Raw genomic sequence first — 17,483 nt, 5'->3', positions numbered from 1 at the left:
AACAGTAACTAATACAAGTTATTCTTAAATTATTCTAAAATACAAGAGGGAATTCTTTTAAACTGATTCTATGAGGCCAGTATTACCCTGATACTAAAACCAGGCCAGAACACAACAAAAAATAGAAACCCACAGGCCAGTATCTTTGATGAAAATTGACGAAAAATCCTCAACACAATACTAGAAAACCAAATTTAATCACAGTTTTAAAAGATTATTCACCATGATCAAATGGAATTCACCCTAGGGATAAAATAATAGTTCAGTATTTTAACCTCAAAGAAGTTAAAAGCATATCCACTACACCAAAGTCCCATTAGAAACTTTAAATTACTTTCAAATTTAGTTTCATCATTCTAAGGCAAAACGTTGTATGTGATAGTCATAAATTGTCATCATCTATTAGGAATGCATAAAAAACCGATGTGACACACAATCATCTTGTATAAATGCAGTGATGGCTCAGCAACCCACTTGCATTATAGGTGTTCAATTTTTATTATGGATCAACTGGCTAGAATTTAATTGCACGTGTAAAAAGATTTAAAGCTGTTATTTTGTCCATAATTTCATAGGCTCCTATCATAGTTAATGCCCGAACTAGTTGGTCTTTTAAAGCAGCAGCAGTTAGTGGTAAGTTGTTACTTTCCATTTTCCATTTAACAAGTGCTTGATAGACTCTCTCATTTAATGAAACAGTGCTGAAAAAAAATTAAAATAACAATAATGTTTATTATCAATTAGAAAATTATTTTAAACTACTTAAATATTGTGTGTATAGGTTTTTCAGACTGACTTACCAGATTGAAGTGGGCATGAAGAGAGACTGTAAGAAAGGTTAGCACAGAGCTAGGCACACAGAAAGTGAAGGTTAGCTCTATCTCATCCTTTGCGTCTTTACAGAAAACCAATTCACTTACATTCCCTCCAAATATTTATTTTGGATTATTACTGTAAGCCAGTATATTCCTGCTACTGTACTACAGCTTTTATAGCTTGATCTCATTTGGTCCTCAGGACAATCCTCTTAGGTAAGTATATCCATTTTACTAGTGAAGAAACTGAGGCACAGAGAAGTTAAAGGATGTGCCCAAGGTCATTAAGCTGGCTGAAATTAAAAACCAAGCAGTCGGTGTCTTCGAAGCCCTTGCTCTTAACTTTCTACACCACAAGGTCTCCTTACATGGATCACAAGTATGTAATCAACTAAAATAAATCTACAGCAAATTAGAGTTTATGTTAATATGAATACTCCAAAACCATGTAATATCAATATTATAGAAACCAGGACAATAAATTTGTACCAAATGTCATTCATACCCACCTCTTTGTAGGCATATCAGTGTCTGAAATTGGCAGATTCATTTTTTGACACAAAAATACAAAATTCGTCTCAGTGATATTGTTGGCAACTATCTTGAATGTCTTCTCTAAGATTTTCTCTATGTTTGAGCATAAAAGAAAATTTATCACTTTTGAAAAAGATACTCTATTTTGAGTTATATCTAGTTTTCTTACCTTTATGCTACTATCAAATGTATATGTCAAGTAAAATTGAACATGACAATGTAGATCTAAAATATGAATTGAAAGTTTAATCCTCTGTTCCATTTCTTCTAAAATCTGAAAAATCATACAACTTAAAAATGGCTGTTTAAAAAGACATTATAAGCAACTTCCAAGACATTTCCAAATCGTTTCCTTAATTCTTTCAGAATGTGACTCCTTAAATTCTGACTTTTTAAAATGTGCTTCTTTATATACCAACTTGAGAAACCAAGTTCACATCTACTATAAATATGGTGTATACATGCATATTTATATTCAAATAACTTATTTAATAAATATTGCCTCAGATACTAGAGCTTTTTAAAAGCTTCTAGTTAATTCAAACTAAATTATTTTATTAACTAATATGCTATATGAGTTTTCAAGAACTAGAAATTTCTCATCCCCCACAATCATCTCAAATGTGCTCTAGTCTTTCTATTTCAAAAAATTTCTGTTAATCCCTCAGGCCACATAGCATGCTAATGCTCTAAATGACATCTCAGTCCTCTAAGTAAAAGTTTAAGAAAGGGATTCCATGTCCTTTGTTAATCGTGGAATACAAACAGCTCCAATGCCAGCTTTTCCCTGCCATCACTGGGTGCCAGGTCTGTAGAGTGAAGGCTTCTTAGACACAGAGAAAGGAGAGCTCAAGTTTAGAGAGATGAAGAGTGTCCCAGGATTTCAGATGGGCAGTCATGGTGGGCCCCAAAGTGCAAGGGATCTGTGGACTTCCTTCAAGTCCAGACAGGTCTTTCAGAACATCTACCTCTGGTAAGCAGATCAGAACAAATGAAGAAACCAGGTACAGATTCTCTGAGTCTGGCCATAACCAGGATGACAAACCTCTCAGAGGGCATATTAAGGCTCACTCCTCCAGTCAGATTTGTCTGTTTTCAGTGGCTCAATCTGTACAGACAGATTTGGGTTAATCTGAATTATCAAAATAAACTCCTAACCTTCAGAAAAGGGGAGATGATAAATATTTTAATGTCTCTTCTAGATTGGAAGCCTCCGTTATCTTTAAACTTACACCTAGAAACTTACTTGTAAGATAGTAAATCATTCATCACCTACCATCTCTTTCATCTGCCCTTTGTAGATAGCATGCAATAGTATGTAGCTGTTTTCCTTTACAGATTTCCATTGGAGGTCTCAGCAAAGGGTTATCATCAAAGTTTATCTCCCTCAGTGAAGAAAGATTGCATATAGCGCCAGGCAGAGCTGTCAGATTATTTCCTAATAGAAAAATGTTATAATTGAGTTACACCCCACACTAAAGGAAAGCTATGGAGACAGACAATGCCTATGTAAGAAGAATCTATTAGGTGTTGTTGGCAAAGTTCTAGAGCACTCTCACAATGCTGGCAAGTCCTAAGTTCTTCCTGATGCCTTGATGCACTGGAGCAGGGGTGGGGTACATCCCACCTGAGGGCCAAATAAAGTTAGCAAAATCTTTTGGTCTGGCCCTGCCAAGGCTGCCACCATCTTGGATCTTGAAATTCAATAAACCCATGGCAAGCTGATTTTTAAGTTGGTCATTTTGTGGGACCCACAAATGATGTTATAAATGAGGATAAAAACAGTTCCCCCACCCTGGGCTACGGTGAAAAGGAGGGCATACAGAACTAGAAATAGCTGTGGTTCTTTCTCTCTCCTAGAGGTGGCAAAATGAGACAAGAGGCTTACAATATAGCAAAACATTTTACAGAGAGATGTAATGATGATGTTTTAAATAAAATAATTTTAGATTTACAGAAATGTCACAGAAATTGTAGCAAGTTCTCATATACTCCTCACCCAGATTTAGTGTCCCCTAATGTTATCTCACGTAATCATATTACATTTGTTCAGGCTAAGAAACCATCACGGGATGGGTGTTTAGTACAGCACATAAGCCGCAGCATGGCATGCCCACAAGCCATATCATAGTGCCTGGATCTGAGCCCTGTCTTTTCTCCATTCCAGCTTCCTGCTAATGCACACCCTGGAAGGCAGCAGGTGGTAACTCAAATAGTTGGGTCCCTGCCACCCACATGGAAGACCTGGATTGAGTTCGGGCTCTAGGCTTTGGTGTGGCCCATAGTGCTTGTCGCAGGCATTTGGGGAGTGAAACAGGGGATAGGCAATCTCTGTTTCTCTGCTTTTCAAATACATTTAAAATAAATTTTTTAAAAGAAACCAGCACTCTCTCCTTCTATGTCTCTGTATATCTGCCTTTCAAATAAATAAATAAACCTTAAAAAAATGTAGAGAACCTCTAGATTAGAAAGAAGCTCATCTTTTTTGACTACAACATTATTACTAGAGTGATAACACCTATAGTAATGTAACAGTACTTAGATATAGTGCAATTGACATTTGTCCCCAAAGCCCTGGAACTCCCAGGGAGCTGACTGTGCAGGTGCGCATTCTCTGGCATGTATATACCCAGTTTCCCAACACCATTTGTTGGAGAGACTGTTGTTTCCCCACGGAGTAGCTGCAGACCCTTGCTGAAGTTCATTTAGCTACATGTCCATGGAAGGTTGGTTGCTCTCAGTCTGTGTGAGTGTCTTCATGCCTGTTACAGGCTGCTTTAGTTACTAGAGCCTTGTAAAGTCTCAAAGTCAGGACATGTGAGTCCTCCATTTTCTGCTTCTCTCTCAAGATTATTTTTGCTATTTGAAGGCCTTTGTAGTTTGTGAACTTTAGGATTTTTTTCTATTTCTGTTAAAAAAAAAAAAAGCCTTTGGATTTTGATAGGGATTGCACTGAATCTGAGATTGCTTTAGATAGTATGGACATATCAACCACAGTGAGGTTTCCAATACATGAGCATGGGATATGTTTCCAGTATGTCTTTAATTTCTTACAATAATATTTGGTAGTTTCAGTACACATTCACCTTCTTGATTAAGTTTATCCCTAGGGGGGCCGTGGTTCACTTGGCTAATCCTCTGCCTGCGGCACCGGCACCCCATATGGGTGCCAGGTTCTAGTCCCGGTTGTTCCTCTTCCAGTCCAGCTCTCTGCTGTGGCCAGGGAAGGCAGTGGAGGATGGCCCAAATGCTTGGGCCCCTGTACCTGCAGGAAGAAGCTCCTGGCTCCTGGCTTTGGATCAGTGCAGCGCTGGCCGTGGCGGCCATTTGGGGAGTGAACCAATAGAAGGAAGACCTTTCTCTCTGTCCCTCTCTCTCTCTCACTGTCTATAAACCTACCTGTCAAATAAAAAAAGTTTATTCCTAAGTATTTTTGTTCCTTTGATACTGTTATAAATAAGATTGTATTCCTTAATTTTTAAAACTTCATTTTTATGTATTTGAAAGGTAGAGAGAGACAGAGAGTGAAAGATGTTTCACTCCTCAAATATCGCCAACAACCAGGGAGTGTGTGTGTGTGTGTGTGTATGAAAAATAAATAAAATTTATAGATACAAATATAGAAGAAAAAGATGTATAACCTTCAAAAATCTCTCAGATGCAGTATTGAAATCACAATCATAAATAAAAATAATTGATAAAAAAGAAATTTCTGCTTCTCAGAACCTTTAAGAGAATGAAAAGTCACAGCCTAGAAGAAAATATTTTCTGAATACATTAAAAAAAACTCTGAAAATAAAATGCAGAAGTCAAAGAACTCAATAAAAATTGCTATAAATTCTGAACAGGTACATTACAAAGAATAAGTATGAGAAAACATGCCCAATATCATTAGGTGCTAGAGAAATGCAAATTAACCAACCTATATATATATTCTAATAGCAGATCTTAAGATACTGCTATTAGAATAACAAAATTTGACAATACCAAGAGTTATTGAAATAGGAGTAACTGCAACTCTGATACATTGGCAGTGGGTATGCAAAATGGTATAACCACTTTGGAAAACATTTTGGTAGTTTCCTATAAAGCTGTATATATACTTAACATTTGACCTTTTAATCACAATTCAGCTATACTTTTCTGTGAAATTCAAGTGAAATGAAAAATCATAATAAAAAATTGAGTACAAATGACTTTACTCATAATCACCAAAACCAGAAACTCCTCAGATGCTCTTTATCTACTGAATGGATAACTTATATATATCCAGATAATGGGATATTTCTCACTAATAAAAAGGGGCAAAACTATTGGAATATACAACTTTGATGAACCGCCAAGTGGTAAGTGAAAGAATCAGACCTTAATGATTATATACTGTGATTTTTATGTTACACACATCATGCACATAGCTCTCAGGTTTTTTTTTAATATTTATTTATTTATTTGAAAGGCAGAGTTACAGAGAGGCAGAGACAGAGGCAGAAGCAGAGGCAGAGAAAAGAGAGATCTTCCAACTGCTAGTTCACTCCCCAGATGGCCGCAATGGCTGGGGCTGGGCTTATCTGAAGCCAGGAGCCAGGAGTTTCTTCTGGGTCCCACATGGGTGCAGGAGCCCAAGGACTTGAGCCATCTTCCATTGCTTTCACAGGCCATTAGCAGGGAGCTGGATTGGAAGTGGAGCAGCCGGGTCTCCAACCGACGCCCATATAGGATGCTGGCACTGCAGGCAGTAGCCTTATCCAATAAGCCACAGCGCCGGCCACGGTTTTCTACATTTAATAAACTCTGGTTATAAATGTTATTTGCAACTGAAAGGCACAATGCCATAACCTCAACTGTTCAAGTGGTTAGCTGGTACAAATACCGATAGCATTTTGTAAACATCTGGTGAAGCTAAAGATTCACTTAGGCTCTAATTTAACAATTCTTACAGCTGTACACCCTGCAGAAACTCAGCAGATGCATACAAAGAAGTGTACAAGGATGTTTATAATAGCAAACAAATTAGAAACAACATACTTGTTGAGGCTGGCATTGTAGCATAGAGAGTTAAGATACTGTCTGCAACACCAGCAACTCAAATGGGCAAGAGTTCGAGTCCTGGCTGTTCCACTTCTGATCCAGTTCTATGCTAATGCACGTGGGAAAGCAGCAGAAGATGGCCCAAGTGCTTGGACCTCTGCACCCATGTGAGAGACCTGGCAGAAGCTCCTGGCTCCTTACTGAGACTGGACAAGCCCAATCCTAGCTGTTGCAGCCATTTAGGAATTGAACCAGCAGAGGGAAGATCTCTTTCTCTCTCTCTCGATCTCTATCTATCTCTATCTCTATCTCTATCTCTATCTCTATCTATCTCTATCTCTCCCCCTACTCTGCCTTTCAAATAAATAAAATCTTTGGGGCCGGTACTGTGGCATAGCAGGTAAAGCCACTGCCTGTAGTGCCAAGTCCCACTGCTCCTCTTCCAATCCAGCTCTCTGCTATGGGGAAACAATGGAAGATAGCCCAAATGTTTGGGCCCTGCACCCATGTGGGAGACCTGGAAGGAGCTACTGGCTCCTGGCTTCATATCTGCCCTGCTCCAGCCATTGCAGCCATTTGGGGAGTGAATCAGCTGATGAAAGACCTCTCTCGTCTCTTCTTCTCTCTGTATCTCTACTTCTCAAATAAATAAATAAAAATAAATAAATAATTTTTTATAAAAAAGAGACAACCTGTCTACCAACAGGATAATGGATTGCTTGTGATACAGCATTTAAAATGAATGAACGAGCCGGCGCCGTGGCTCAATAGGCTAATCCTCCACCTTGCGGCGCCGGCACACCGGGTTCTAGACCCGGTTGGGGCACCGGATTCTGTCCCGGTTGCCCCTCTTCCAGGCCAGCTCTCTGCTATGGCCAGGGAGTGCAGTGGAGGATGGCCCAGGTGCTTGGGCCCTGCACCCCATGGGAGACCAGGAAAAGCACCTGGATCCTGGCTCCTGCCATCGGATCAGCGCATGCGCCGGCTGCAGCGGCGGCCATTGGAGGGTGAACCAACGGCAAAGGAAGACCTTTCTCTCTGTCTCTCTCTCTCACTGTCCACTCTGCCTGTCAAAAATTAAAAAAAAAAAAAAAAAACTTAAAATGAATGAACGAGGGGCTGTCGCTGTGGCTCAGTGGGTTAACACCCTGGCTGAAGCACTGGCATCCCATATGGGCACCGGTTCTAGTCCCGGCTGCTCCACTTCCCATCCAGCTCTCTGCTGTGGCCTGGGAAAGCAGAAGATGTCCCCAAGTCTGTGGGCCTCTGCACCCATGTGGGAGACCCAGAGGAGGCTCCTGGCTCCTGGCTTTGGATCGGCTCAGCTCCAGCTGTTGCTGCCAATCGGGGAGTGAACTAGCGGATGGAAGACCTCTCTCTCTCTCTTTCTCTCTGCCTCTCCTCTCTCTGTGTAACTCTGACTTTCAAATAAATAAATCTTTAAAAAAATGAATGAACTAGGTGGATGTATATATTAACAGACTAAATTTAGAAGTATAATGAATGTAAAACGCAAATTATAGAATGCTGTTATATAGTATGATACAATTTATTAAGGTTTAAAAATTAAAAATACTACCACTATCTTATGGAGAGATAAAAATGTAGACAAAAGATATATACCAATTTCAGTGTAGTGATTACTTCTTTTTTAAAAAAAAATATTTATTTATTTGAGTGGTAGTTACAGACAGTGAGAGGTAAAGACAGAGAGAAAGGTCTTCCTTCCATTGGTTCACTCCCCAAATAGCCTCAACAGCCGGAACTGCACCAATCTGAAGCCAGGAGCCAGGTGCTTCTTCCTGGTCTTCCATGCGCGTGCAGGGCCCAAGCACCTGGGCCATCCTCCACTGCCTTCCCAGGCCACAGCGGAGATCTGGACTGGAAGAGGAGCAGCCGGGACTAGAAGTGGTGCCCACAGGAGATGCCGGCGCCGCAGGCGGAGGATTAACCAAGTGAGCCATGGCGCCGGCCCCAGTGCAGTGATTACTTCTAGCATAGGGAAAGATTTTTAAAAAGTTTCACCTCTATTACCTTATTTACTAGCAATGAAAATGTCCCAAGTAGGTATCACAAGGTGTTTGCATCCTGTTTCTGGGAGTAGGTACACAGGTGTGTATTACTTTTCCTAAGTTTGAAGGAGTTCATAACAGAAATTACTAACTAAAACATCAAGCTAATAATTGTGCTTCAGGAAATCTTTTCTGGTATCTTTAAAGTGAGTGGCTTACAGCTTTTATGTCACTTTGATTTTGTTTTAGTGACTGTAGTGATTTCCTTGGTAAGAGGCTGTGTGTGAGGCGGTAAGGAACCCTAGGGCAGGGGAGTGGGATCCGAAGAGAGAAGCCGCAGAGCAGGGGGAGGGGCAAGGTCAGCTTCAGAAAGGGAAGCAACACTGAAGGACTAGGAATAGGCAGGGAAGACAGAAAAGAAATGACGGGACCTTCACCTTCCCCGGCTGGATGATCATCTCCTTCAGGGCAGGACCAGCATCTTGCACTTCTCTCTCATTCTTTGTACCTAGGATAGCCGTTTTCCTCCAGGGCGCACTGAATACATTATGCTGACTATGCTATTCTGTATCTTAGCCAAATTTGCCAGCAGACGTAACACTCTACTTATGGATTATACTTACTGATTATGCATGCCACTCACCACTCAGGTTTAGTTGTTGGAGATTATTTAAAGATAGAAATGATGGTGGAAGGTAACTTATTTGATTGTTTTGTGCATATAAATTCACCAAACTTCTCAGTTCCCCCATCTTTTTTGGAATCTCTCTGATTGCGTTATTTGAGATATCAAGATTTTTAAGTTGAGTCATATTAGAGAGCTCTTCTGGGATTCTTGTTAACTGTAACAAAAATTAAACTTTTATGAATAAATAATATTTGTATGAATAAAATATTTAAATATTTTCTAAAAATTCCATGGAAGGAGGGAATTCTATTTGTTACCTGTCTTAGGAAGGCAGGACATCCTCTCCTAGCTACAATCCACAAGACACTGTGTTGTATATCTAAGTACCTCCCCAATCTGACCAGTGCTAGGAGTTCCACCCTGTGGCTTGTTAGCCCACTTCCTTCACCCTCCTAACGCTCGATGTTTGCCTCCTGTTCCTTCCTTGCCTCCCTAAACCTGGCTGCTTTGGCTTCTTCTCCTCCCTGAAATTGTCGCCAACTACTACTCAGCCCTACCTTTGTTCTCTTTTTTTTTTTTTTTTTTAATTTTTTGACAGGCAGAGTGGACAGCGAGAGAGAGAGACAGAGAGAAAGGTCTTCCTTTGCCGTTGGTTCACCCTCCAATGGCCGCCGCGGCCGGCGCGCTGCGGCCGGCACACCGCGCTGATCCGATGGCAGGAGCCAGGAGCCAGGTGCTTTTCCTGGTCTCCCATGGGGTGCAGGGCCCAAGCACCTGGGCCATCCTCCACTGCACTCCCTGGCCACAGCAGAGGGCTGGCCTGGAAGAGGGGCAACCGGGACAGAATCCGGCGCCCCGACCGGGACTAGAACCCGGGGTGCCGGCGCCGCTAGGCGGAGGATTAGCCTAGTGAGCCGCGGCGCCGGCCATACCTTTGTTCTCTTTATTCGTGCTTCCATTAACATTTTTCTCGTTTAGACCTTGTGTGTTTCCCTCAGGTTTTGAAGTGACGTTATGGGTATGTTGAAAGCTTTTTCATGCATGTGTTCCCAAGCATAATGCATTGTGGGTAAATGCTCAGTAATGGAGTTGGGGCTGACATTGTGGCCCAGTGGTTTAAGCTGCTTGGGACATCTGAATCCTCAGTTCTGGTTAGAGTCCCAACATCTCCACTGCTGAATCCAGCTTTTTGCTAATGCATTCTGGGAGGCAGTAGATGATGATTTAACTGATTGGACCCCTGCTCCCCTGTGGGAATCCTGGATGGAGTTCCTGGCCCCTGGGTTCAGCCTGGCCCAGCCCTGGCTGTTGTGGTTCTAGCCCCGGCTGCTCCACTTCCCATCCGGCTCTCTGCTGTGGCCTGGGGAATGATCAGCAAATGAGCGATCTCTCTCTCTCTGCCTTTCAAATAGAGGAAAACAAACAAACAAACAAAATAGTGGGGTCACCCAGTTTTCATTGTGGCCTCAAATAAAAATTTATATCTGGAACCAAGTATAGAAACCAGGTATTCCAATGTAGGACAAGGGCATCTTAGCCAGCATCTTAACCATGAGGCTAAGTGCCTGTCTTTTAAGGAAGGTTCTTGTAAATATTTTTTTCTCATCTAGTGACCTTTGGAATGATGTTGCAACAATGTGGACTGGTGCCTCTGACAACCACCCACTTGGAGTAAGCAGTAGATATGCAATCTGGATTCCTGAAAAGCAGGTGTCAGGCACGGAGAGCAGTCCTCTGGGATGGAACCGACAGCTCTGATGAGGCTGCTGCATTGGAGACGTCTGAGTCCAGCTACAATGCCTAGGAGGCCAGGAGGCTTCCAGGGTAATGGAGACAGTGACATTGGAAAATGAGAAGATAATCCAAGAGCTCCTTCAGAGGGAAAAGAAGACAATTTTGGTTTAAGATTTGGCATCAATGATGACAGAAAAAGATGGTTTCATGATTTTAGCCTTGTGGGTATGAATAAAGTGTTGGCATCACAAACAGAAATGGAGACATTTTGAATAGAGTTATGCTAGAAAGAAAAAAACAGTTGATTTTGAGACAACTGAAGAATAGAACACAGAATTTCCAGGGGAAACTGGAGACTGTGAGGCCAGGTCACTTGTGCAAAATTACCTCTGATTATGTAGATTTGGGAATCTTTTGTATGTAAATAATAGCAGGTGTGGGAGATAGAAAGGACATAATACAAATGAGAAAATTAAGGTCGCCGGCGCCGCGGCTCACTAGGCTAATCCTCCGCCTTGCGGTGCCCGCACACTGGGTTCTAGTCCCGGTTGGGGCGCCGGATTCTGTCCCGGTTGCCCCTCTTCCAGGCCAGCTCATGCTGTGGCCAGGGAGTACAGTGGAGGATGGCCCAAGTCCTTGGGCCCTGCACCCCATGGGAGACCAGGAGAAGCACCTGGCTCCTGCCTTCAGATCAGCACGGTGCGCCGGCCGCAGCGTGCGGGCCGTGGCGGCCACTGGAGGGTGAACCAACAGCAAAGGAAGACCTTTCTCTCTGTCTCTCTCTCTCACTGTCCACTCTGTCAAAAAAATAAAAAAATTAAGGACACAATCTTGGAGACACCCACAGTAAAGATGATGAAGAAGTAGAAAGTGAGGGGATGATAATCAGTCAAGGAAATAGCTGACAATTACATTGCAGAACTAAAAAGTGTCTGTCAGTACAAAAGCAACTTTTTAAAAAAGATTTATTTATTTGTAAGGCAGAGTTAGAGAGAGAGGGAGAAACAGAGAGAGATCCTCCATCCGCTGGTTCACTCCCCAAATGGCCACAATGGTCAGGGCTGGCCCAGACCAAAGCCAGAAGTCTGGAACACCATCTGAGTCTCCCATGTGGGTGTCAATGACCCAAGTACTTGGGCCATCTTTCATTGCCTTAATATAAACAGAGAGCTGGACTAGAAATGGACCAGCAGAGATTCAAACCAGTGCTCACACAGGATGCCCGTCTCACAGGCAGCAGCTTAACCCACTGTGCTACAAGACTAGCTCCCAAAAGCAATTTTTTAAACGCAGCTTGTATCATTATTCATTCCATCTACTTCAGTTAAGTATTCCCTTGAAGCCTCTCTGGAAATTTATTATATAATAGGTGTAATGTTTATTTTTTATTAAGATTTATTTATTATTTATTTGAAAGAGTTACACAGAGAGAAGAGAGGCCGAGAGAGGGAGACTTCCATCCGATGGTTCACTCCCTAATTGGCCGCAATGGCCGGAGCCGCACCGATACGAAGCTAGGAGCTTCTTCCGGGTCTCCCATGCGGGTGCAGGGGCTCAAGGACTTGGGCCATCTTCTACTGCTTTCCCAGGCCATAGCTGGATAGAGTGAAGCAGGATCGGAAGTGGAGCAGCCGGGTCTCCAACCAGTGCCCATATGGGGTGCAGGCGCTTCAGGCCAGGGTGTTAACTTGCTGCACCACAGCACCGGCCCCAGGTGTAATGTTTAAAAAGGTCAAATACATTGGGGAAATATGGGATAACAGGAGACAAAGTGGTTTCCTTAGGGCAGGACCTGTTGTGATTAAGACAACAGCTCAAAGCTTCTCAAGGTTGTTTATCACAAAAACAGCCCCTTATCTTAATACTTTTTATTTTTATTTTGGAGTTAAAGCTCATGGGGTTTTTAGGAACAGACTTTAGGAAATATTGCTTTAGATAACAGCCCAACATTAAAAATAGCCAGATAATAGCTGTGGCTTCTTTCATTAGTTTACTGATACCTTAATATAAATCAATAATGCTTTAATTTTTAAAAATCATTTTCATCAAATTCATTCTCTGAATTTGAGTAAAGAGAAATCTTAAAACCGTTAAAATGTTTTTTTCTTCAGGGGAAATTTCCAAAGGAAATAGACAAACATGATAAAGGCTAGGCAAGTATTTATAAGAAATTCATTCTAGCATTATTATACAGAAAAATTATACTCCAGTACTTAACAACAGATGATTTGTTGTACAACTCATAAAATTACCTACTAACTATTGAGAGAATTATGCTGTACCAAAGAAATGTTATGAAATGTTAAGTGAAATACAAGAATTTAAATCTAAATGTGTGTGTGTGTGTGTGTGTGTTGTGATGAAGTGGGTTAGAGCTGCCTGCAAGGCTGGCATCCCATATGGGTGCTTGTTGGAGTCTTGTCTGCTCCACTTCCAGTGGAAAATGGCCCAAGTTCTTGGACCCCTGCCTCACACATGGGAGACCTGGATGGATTCCCGGGCTCCTGCCTTAAGCTTGGTCCAATCATTGTGGTCATCTGGATAATGAACCAGCAGATGGAAGATCTCTGAATTTAAAGCACATGTACACACTAACACACTATGGCTGAGATTCTGATCCGCTACCATCCCCTCTTCCTTCCAAAGCCCCAAATATCAGTCTCTTACCTTTCTTCCATTTATCTGACTCATATTCAGCTCTTCCAGTGACTGAAGTTGGCACAGTTCAACAGGAAAATATATAAATTGATTGCTTGAGAAGTTCAGTTTCTGGATTCCTTTTAAATTACAGATCTCAGAAGGGACCGTTTGTAATTGGTTTTCTGAAAAATCAAGTACTTGCAAATTTTCCAAAGTACACAATTCTACTGGGAAAGTTTCAAATTTGTTTGAATATAAAATCAGTACCTGGAGTGATACCATTTTGGAGACAGATGGTGGAACTTTCCTTATTTGGTTTTTACCAAGATCAAGGTATCTAAGATTAATAAGAGAACATAAATGCTCAGAAAATATGAGGAGCTTGTTTTGATTAAGTGCTAAATGAAGCAGTTGATTACTGAAAGATATATCCACAGGTATTTCTGAAATATAATTTCCACTAAAACTCAAATAATAAAGAGACTCTAAAGCACACAGTCCTTCTGGAAAATAGATGATTTTATTATAATTCAATTCAACTTTAGTTATTTTCCTGCAGTTTTTTATTTCAATGGGAACATCTGTGATTAAATTTCCTGAAAATTCCAGACTGCACATCTTATTAAGATGTGAGATATCTTCAACTATTTTCACAATATTATTTCTGTTTACATGGAGTTTCCTTAAATTTTTGAGTTTATAGATAGTCTTAGGCAGGTCACTTAATTTGTTATCACTTAGACTCAGGCATTCCAACATTCCACAGGAGGAAATTTTCTCCGGTATATTCTTCAACAAATTTTTATCAAGTATAAGAACCCGAAGTTCCTTGAAATTCTCAATTTTGTGTGAAATAAGTTCCAACTTATTGTCGGCCAATTGGAGTTCCTTTATTTTGAATAACTGAAACATTTCCACTGCCAAAAAAGTAAGTTTATTGTGATCCAGGAAAAGTTTTTCTAAATGTTTCAGCTCCCTGATTTCTTTTGGTAAACTCTCTATCAGGTTTCCAGTAAGGTTGAGTGAAATTAACTTTGGAAGGAAGCACAGAGACTTAGGAAATATGGTTAACTGATTATATTCCAGACTGAGAACTTTCAAGTTCTTTAAACTAGGCAGCGTGTCTGGTATATGCCTCATCTTATTTCTACCCAAACTTAGTATTTCCAGGTTTCCCAGACTCTCTAAGTCAGAGAGAAATGTCTCAATGTAATTGTTATTAAGGAAGAGTTGCCTGATGTTCCCAAGCTGTGATAATTCTTTGGGTATATGTGCTATTTGGTTGTGACTGACGTTTAATATCCTTAAATTATGAAGTAACTGAATTTCAGGTGGAAGTGATGATAACTCATTTTCTTGTAAGGATAGAATTTCAAGCCCTCGCAGGTCACCTGGGTCCGTCCCTTGAAAAGTTCTGATTTGATTCTTATCTAAATACAGATATTTCACGTATTTGATTTTTAAAATATCCTGTGGGAATTCTTGTAGCCCTTTCGCCTCGAGGTGAACTGTGAAGTTATCCGACTCGAGGTCAAGTCCTTGCTGATTTTCTTCAGGGATCTGTGGACACGGCAGCAAGTCAGCGGACACCTGAGAGTCTGTAGTCTCATTTACCGACGATGACGAATTCTGTGCCGTTTCTGGTTTTGACCGTGGGCTGGCATCTCCAGGACTTGCTTCAGAAACCTGACGGTTGGTCTCTTCATCTCCCTTAGGCTTGCTTCCAGAGGAAGATGCTGAGTCGAGTGTACCCCTTCCAGGAGCAGGTGCATAAATCGGACTGGAAGGTTTCTCTTCCAAGGCATCAGAAGCCTCCTGTGACACATCTGCTGTTCCTTTACTAAATCCAGGCTCCTCCACCGACAGCGATCGAGATCCTTTCCTGAGCTGACCAGTGCGATCCTCCGGCTCTTCCGAGCTCCCCTCCTTCCCAGACATTGTCCTGGCTGAGAAGTTTTACACCAACTCAAGATAGAACTGGATTTTAATTTTCATGTTTTTTTTTTTTTTCCCTTTGAACCTACAAAATAAATGTGGACATTGAAAGAAGAGAGGTAAGAGTAATGATGGTACTACAACTGAATTTTAATAAGGTAATTTTATTTTATTCTACAGTGAACAATTTAACAAATAAGAAAACAGTAATACAAAAAGACTTGGAGATGCAATGACTTCATGGCTTCTTACACCTAGATTTTCTGTAAGTAAAATTTTGATTTATTCTTAAAGCAAGTTACTTAGAATAGCTTTAAAATGTTTTCAAGTCAGCTTTTGTGTTTCAGGTAAAATTTTTATTTATTTTCAGTTGACTTATTAAAGCTAAGTTAAAGTAACCTGTAAAAAAAGAAACCACAATATATTCATAACAATCTAATTGTATGTATGATTCCTGGTTAAGGATAGGTTATTGATTGCATGAATTTTTCAGATACTACTCTTGAAATCACATTAAATCACAGAAAAAAATTTTTAGAAATCAAAGAAGGGCAAGCACCGTGGCGCAGTAGGTTAATCTTCCACCTGCGGTGCCCACATCCCATATGGGCGCCAGTTCTAGTCCTGGCTGCTCCTCTTCCAATACAGCTCTCTGCTGTGGCCTGGGGAAGCAGCAGAAGATGGCCCAAGTCCTTGCGCCTCTGCACCTGCATGGGAGATCAGGAAGAGGCACCTGGCTCCTGGCTTCGGATCGGCGCAGCTCTGGCCGTTGCGGCCATTCAGGGAGTGAACCGACGGAAGGAAGACCTTTCTCTCTGTCCCTACCTCTCACTGTCTGTAACTCTACCTCTCAAATAAATAAATAAAATCTTTTAAAAAAATAAGAAATCAAAGAAAACAAGAAAGACGACTTAAAGGAATGAAGGAACCTGCTAAACTTAGGAAAACAGGGAGGGGAAAGGCTGAAGCTCAAAGAGCAGGGGCGCCATTCATTCCGTGGGCATCACAGGACCACCGCGGCCCTGCCATGCCTCATTCAGAGAACTCAGACATCATGGCAGCTTTCCAGTGGGGAGAAGCAAACAGTCTTGTGGAAGAGGGCGCTTTCTGTAGGAGTCACCTGGAAATGAACTGTCCTTGCACGGGCTGCAGCCTGAATCTTCCTGTGCAGTCCTGCGGGACCAGCGCAGCTGGGGAGCACGGATCCTCACACATCTCCATCTCCGCTCAGGTCTCTTCCCCACGCTTGTAAATACTAATGATCCCGCCTCCTCCTATGGCCCTTCATCCCTAGCACCGGTGGTCACCTCCTATGTGAACCAGGCCACCCTGGGTTACTTTCCTTTTTTTTTTTTTTTTTTTTTTTTAACCTCTTTAGTCCTCCAGTGCTTGTCTAAACAACTTACTATATTAAATCCTGTCCACAAAGGGACTTTGAAAAGTTCTTGGAAAATGGAATTAAAAGATAAAAATTTAAAAATACAAACTTTATTTCTCAACATGAGCCCCCATGAAGTTCAAGACAGTTTTGTAAGTGGGCACTGGCCCTAAAGACCTGAGGAAACCAGGGATTTAACCACATCAGTGCCATCCTTTCTACCTTATCAACAGACGATGTCTCAGGTAAAACCGTGTTTCACTCCTGTTACAATCCTTCACACACTGGCTTTAGGGTCTTGGTTTCACTTGCTCAGAATTCCTTTTTTTTTTTTTTTTAAGATTTATTTTATTTATTTGAAAAAGTTACAGAGAGAGGTTAAGACAGAGGGAGAAGTCTTCCAGGTCTCCCACGTGGGTGGAGGGGCCCAAGGACTTGGGACATTTTCTACTGCTTTCCCAGGCCATAGCAGAGAGCTGGATTGGAAGAGGAGAAGCCAAGACTAGAACCGGCGTCCATATGGGATGCTGGCGCTTCAGGCCAGGGTTTTAACCTGCTACATCACAGCGCCGGCCCCAAGAATTCCCTTTTCTTGTTGGCAGCTGATCAGGGTGCAGCAGTTTTGGCATGCGTTGAGCAAAAAGCTTTCTCCACTTAAAGTTGTCAGTCCAAGTTGTGTAAGCCGGGCCAGCGCTGTGGTACAGCGGGTAAAGCTGCGCCATTTGGGCGCTGGTTTGCGTCCTGGCTGTTCCACTTCTGATCCAGCTCCCTGCTAATGG

General features: G+C 41.6%; 1 protein-coding gene across 1 annotated transcript; it reads right to left on the bottom strand.

The window, feature by feature from the left end:
• Positions 1 to 514: 514 nt before the first annotated feature.
• On the bottom strand, positions 515 to 15,469 carry LRRD1 (leucine rich repeats and death domain containing 1). The gene is made up of 5 exons (XM_051853357.3): positions 13,419 to 15,469; positions 9,033 to 9,231; positions 2,626 to 2,787; positions 1,325 to 1,442; positions 515 to 701 (listed from the first exon to the last, which is right to left on the bottom strand). Exons 1-5 carry the CDS (start codon positions 15,327 to 15,329, stop codon positions 515 to 517), a joined length of 2,577 nt encoding a protein of 858 aa, XP_051709317.2. The 5' UTR covers positions 15,330 to 15,469.
• Positions 15,470 to 17,483: the final 2,014 nt, after the last annotated feature.

This window comes from Oryctolagus cuniculus, chromosome 16 (assembly GCF_051225735.1).
Source record: "Oryctolagus cuniculus isolate XC-2025 breed Fujian yellow rabbit chromosome 16, ASM5122573v1, whole genome shotgun sequence".
NCBI lineage: Eukaryota > Metazoa > Chordata > Mammalia > Lagomorpha > Leporidae > Oryctolagus > Oryctolagus cuniculus.
This window is presented reverse-complemented; position numbering and strand designations above follow the sequence as displayed.

Coding starts and splice junctions, on each gene's coding strand:
- LRRD1 (XM_051853357.3), bottom strand. CDS start 15,329: ATGTCTGGGAAGGAGGGGAGCTCGGAAGAGCCGGAGGATCGCACTGGT. Junction 2,788..9,032: donor CCAACAACTAAACCTGAGTG/GTGAGTGGCATG, acceptor TTTTTCTATTAG/GAAATAATCTGACAGCTCTG. Junction 702..1,324: donor ACTGATATGCCTACAAAGAG/GTGGGTATGAAT, acceptor ATTTTTTTTCAG/CACTGTTTCATTAAATGAGA.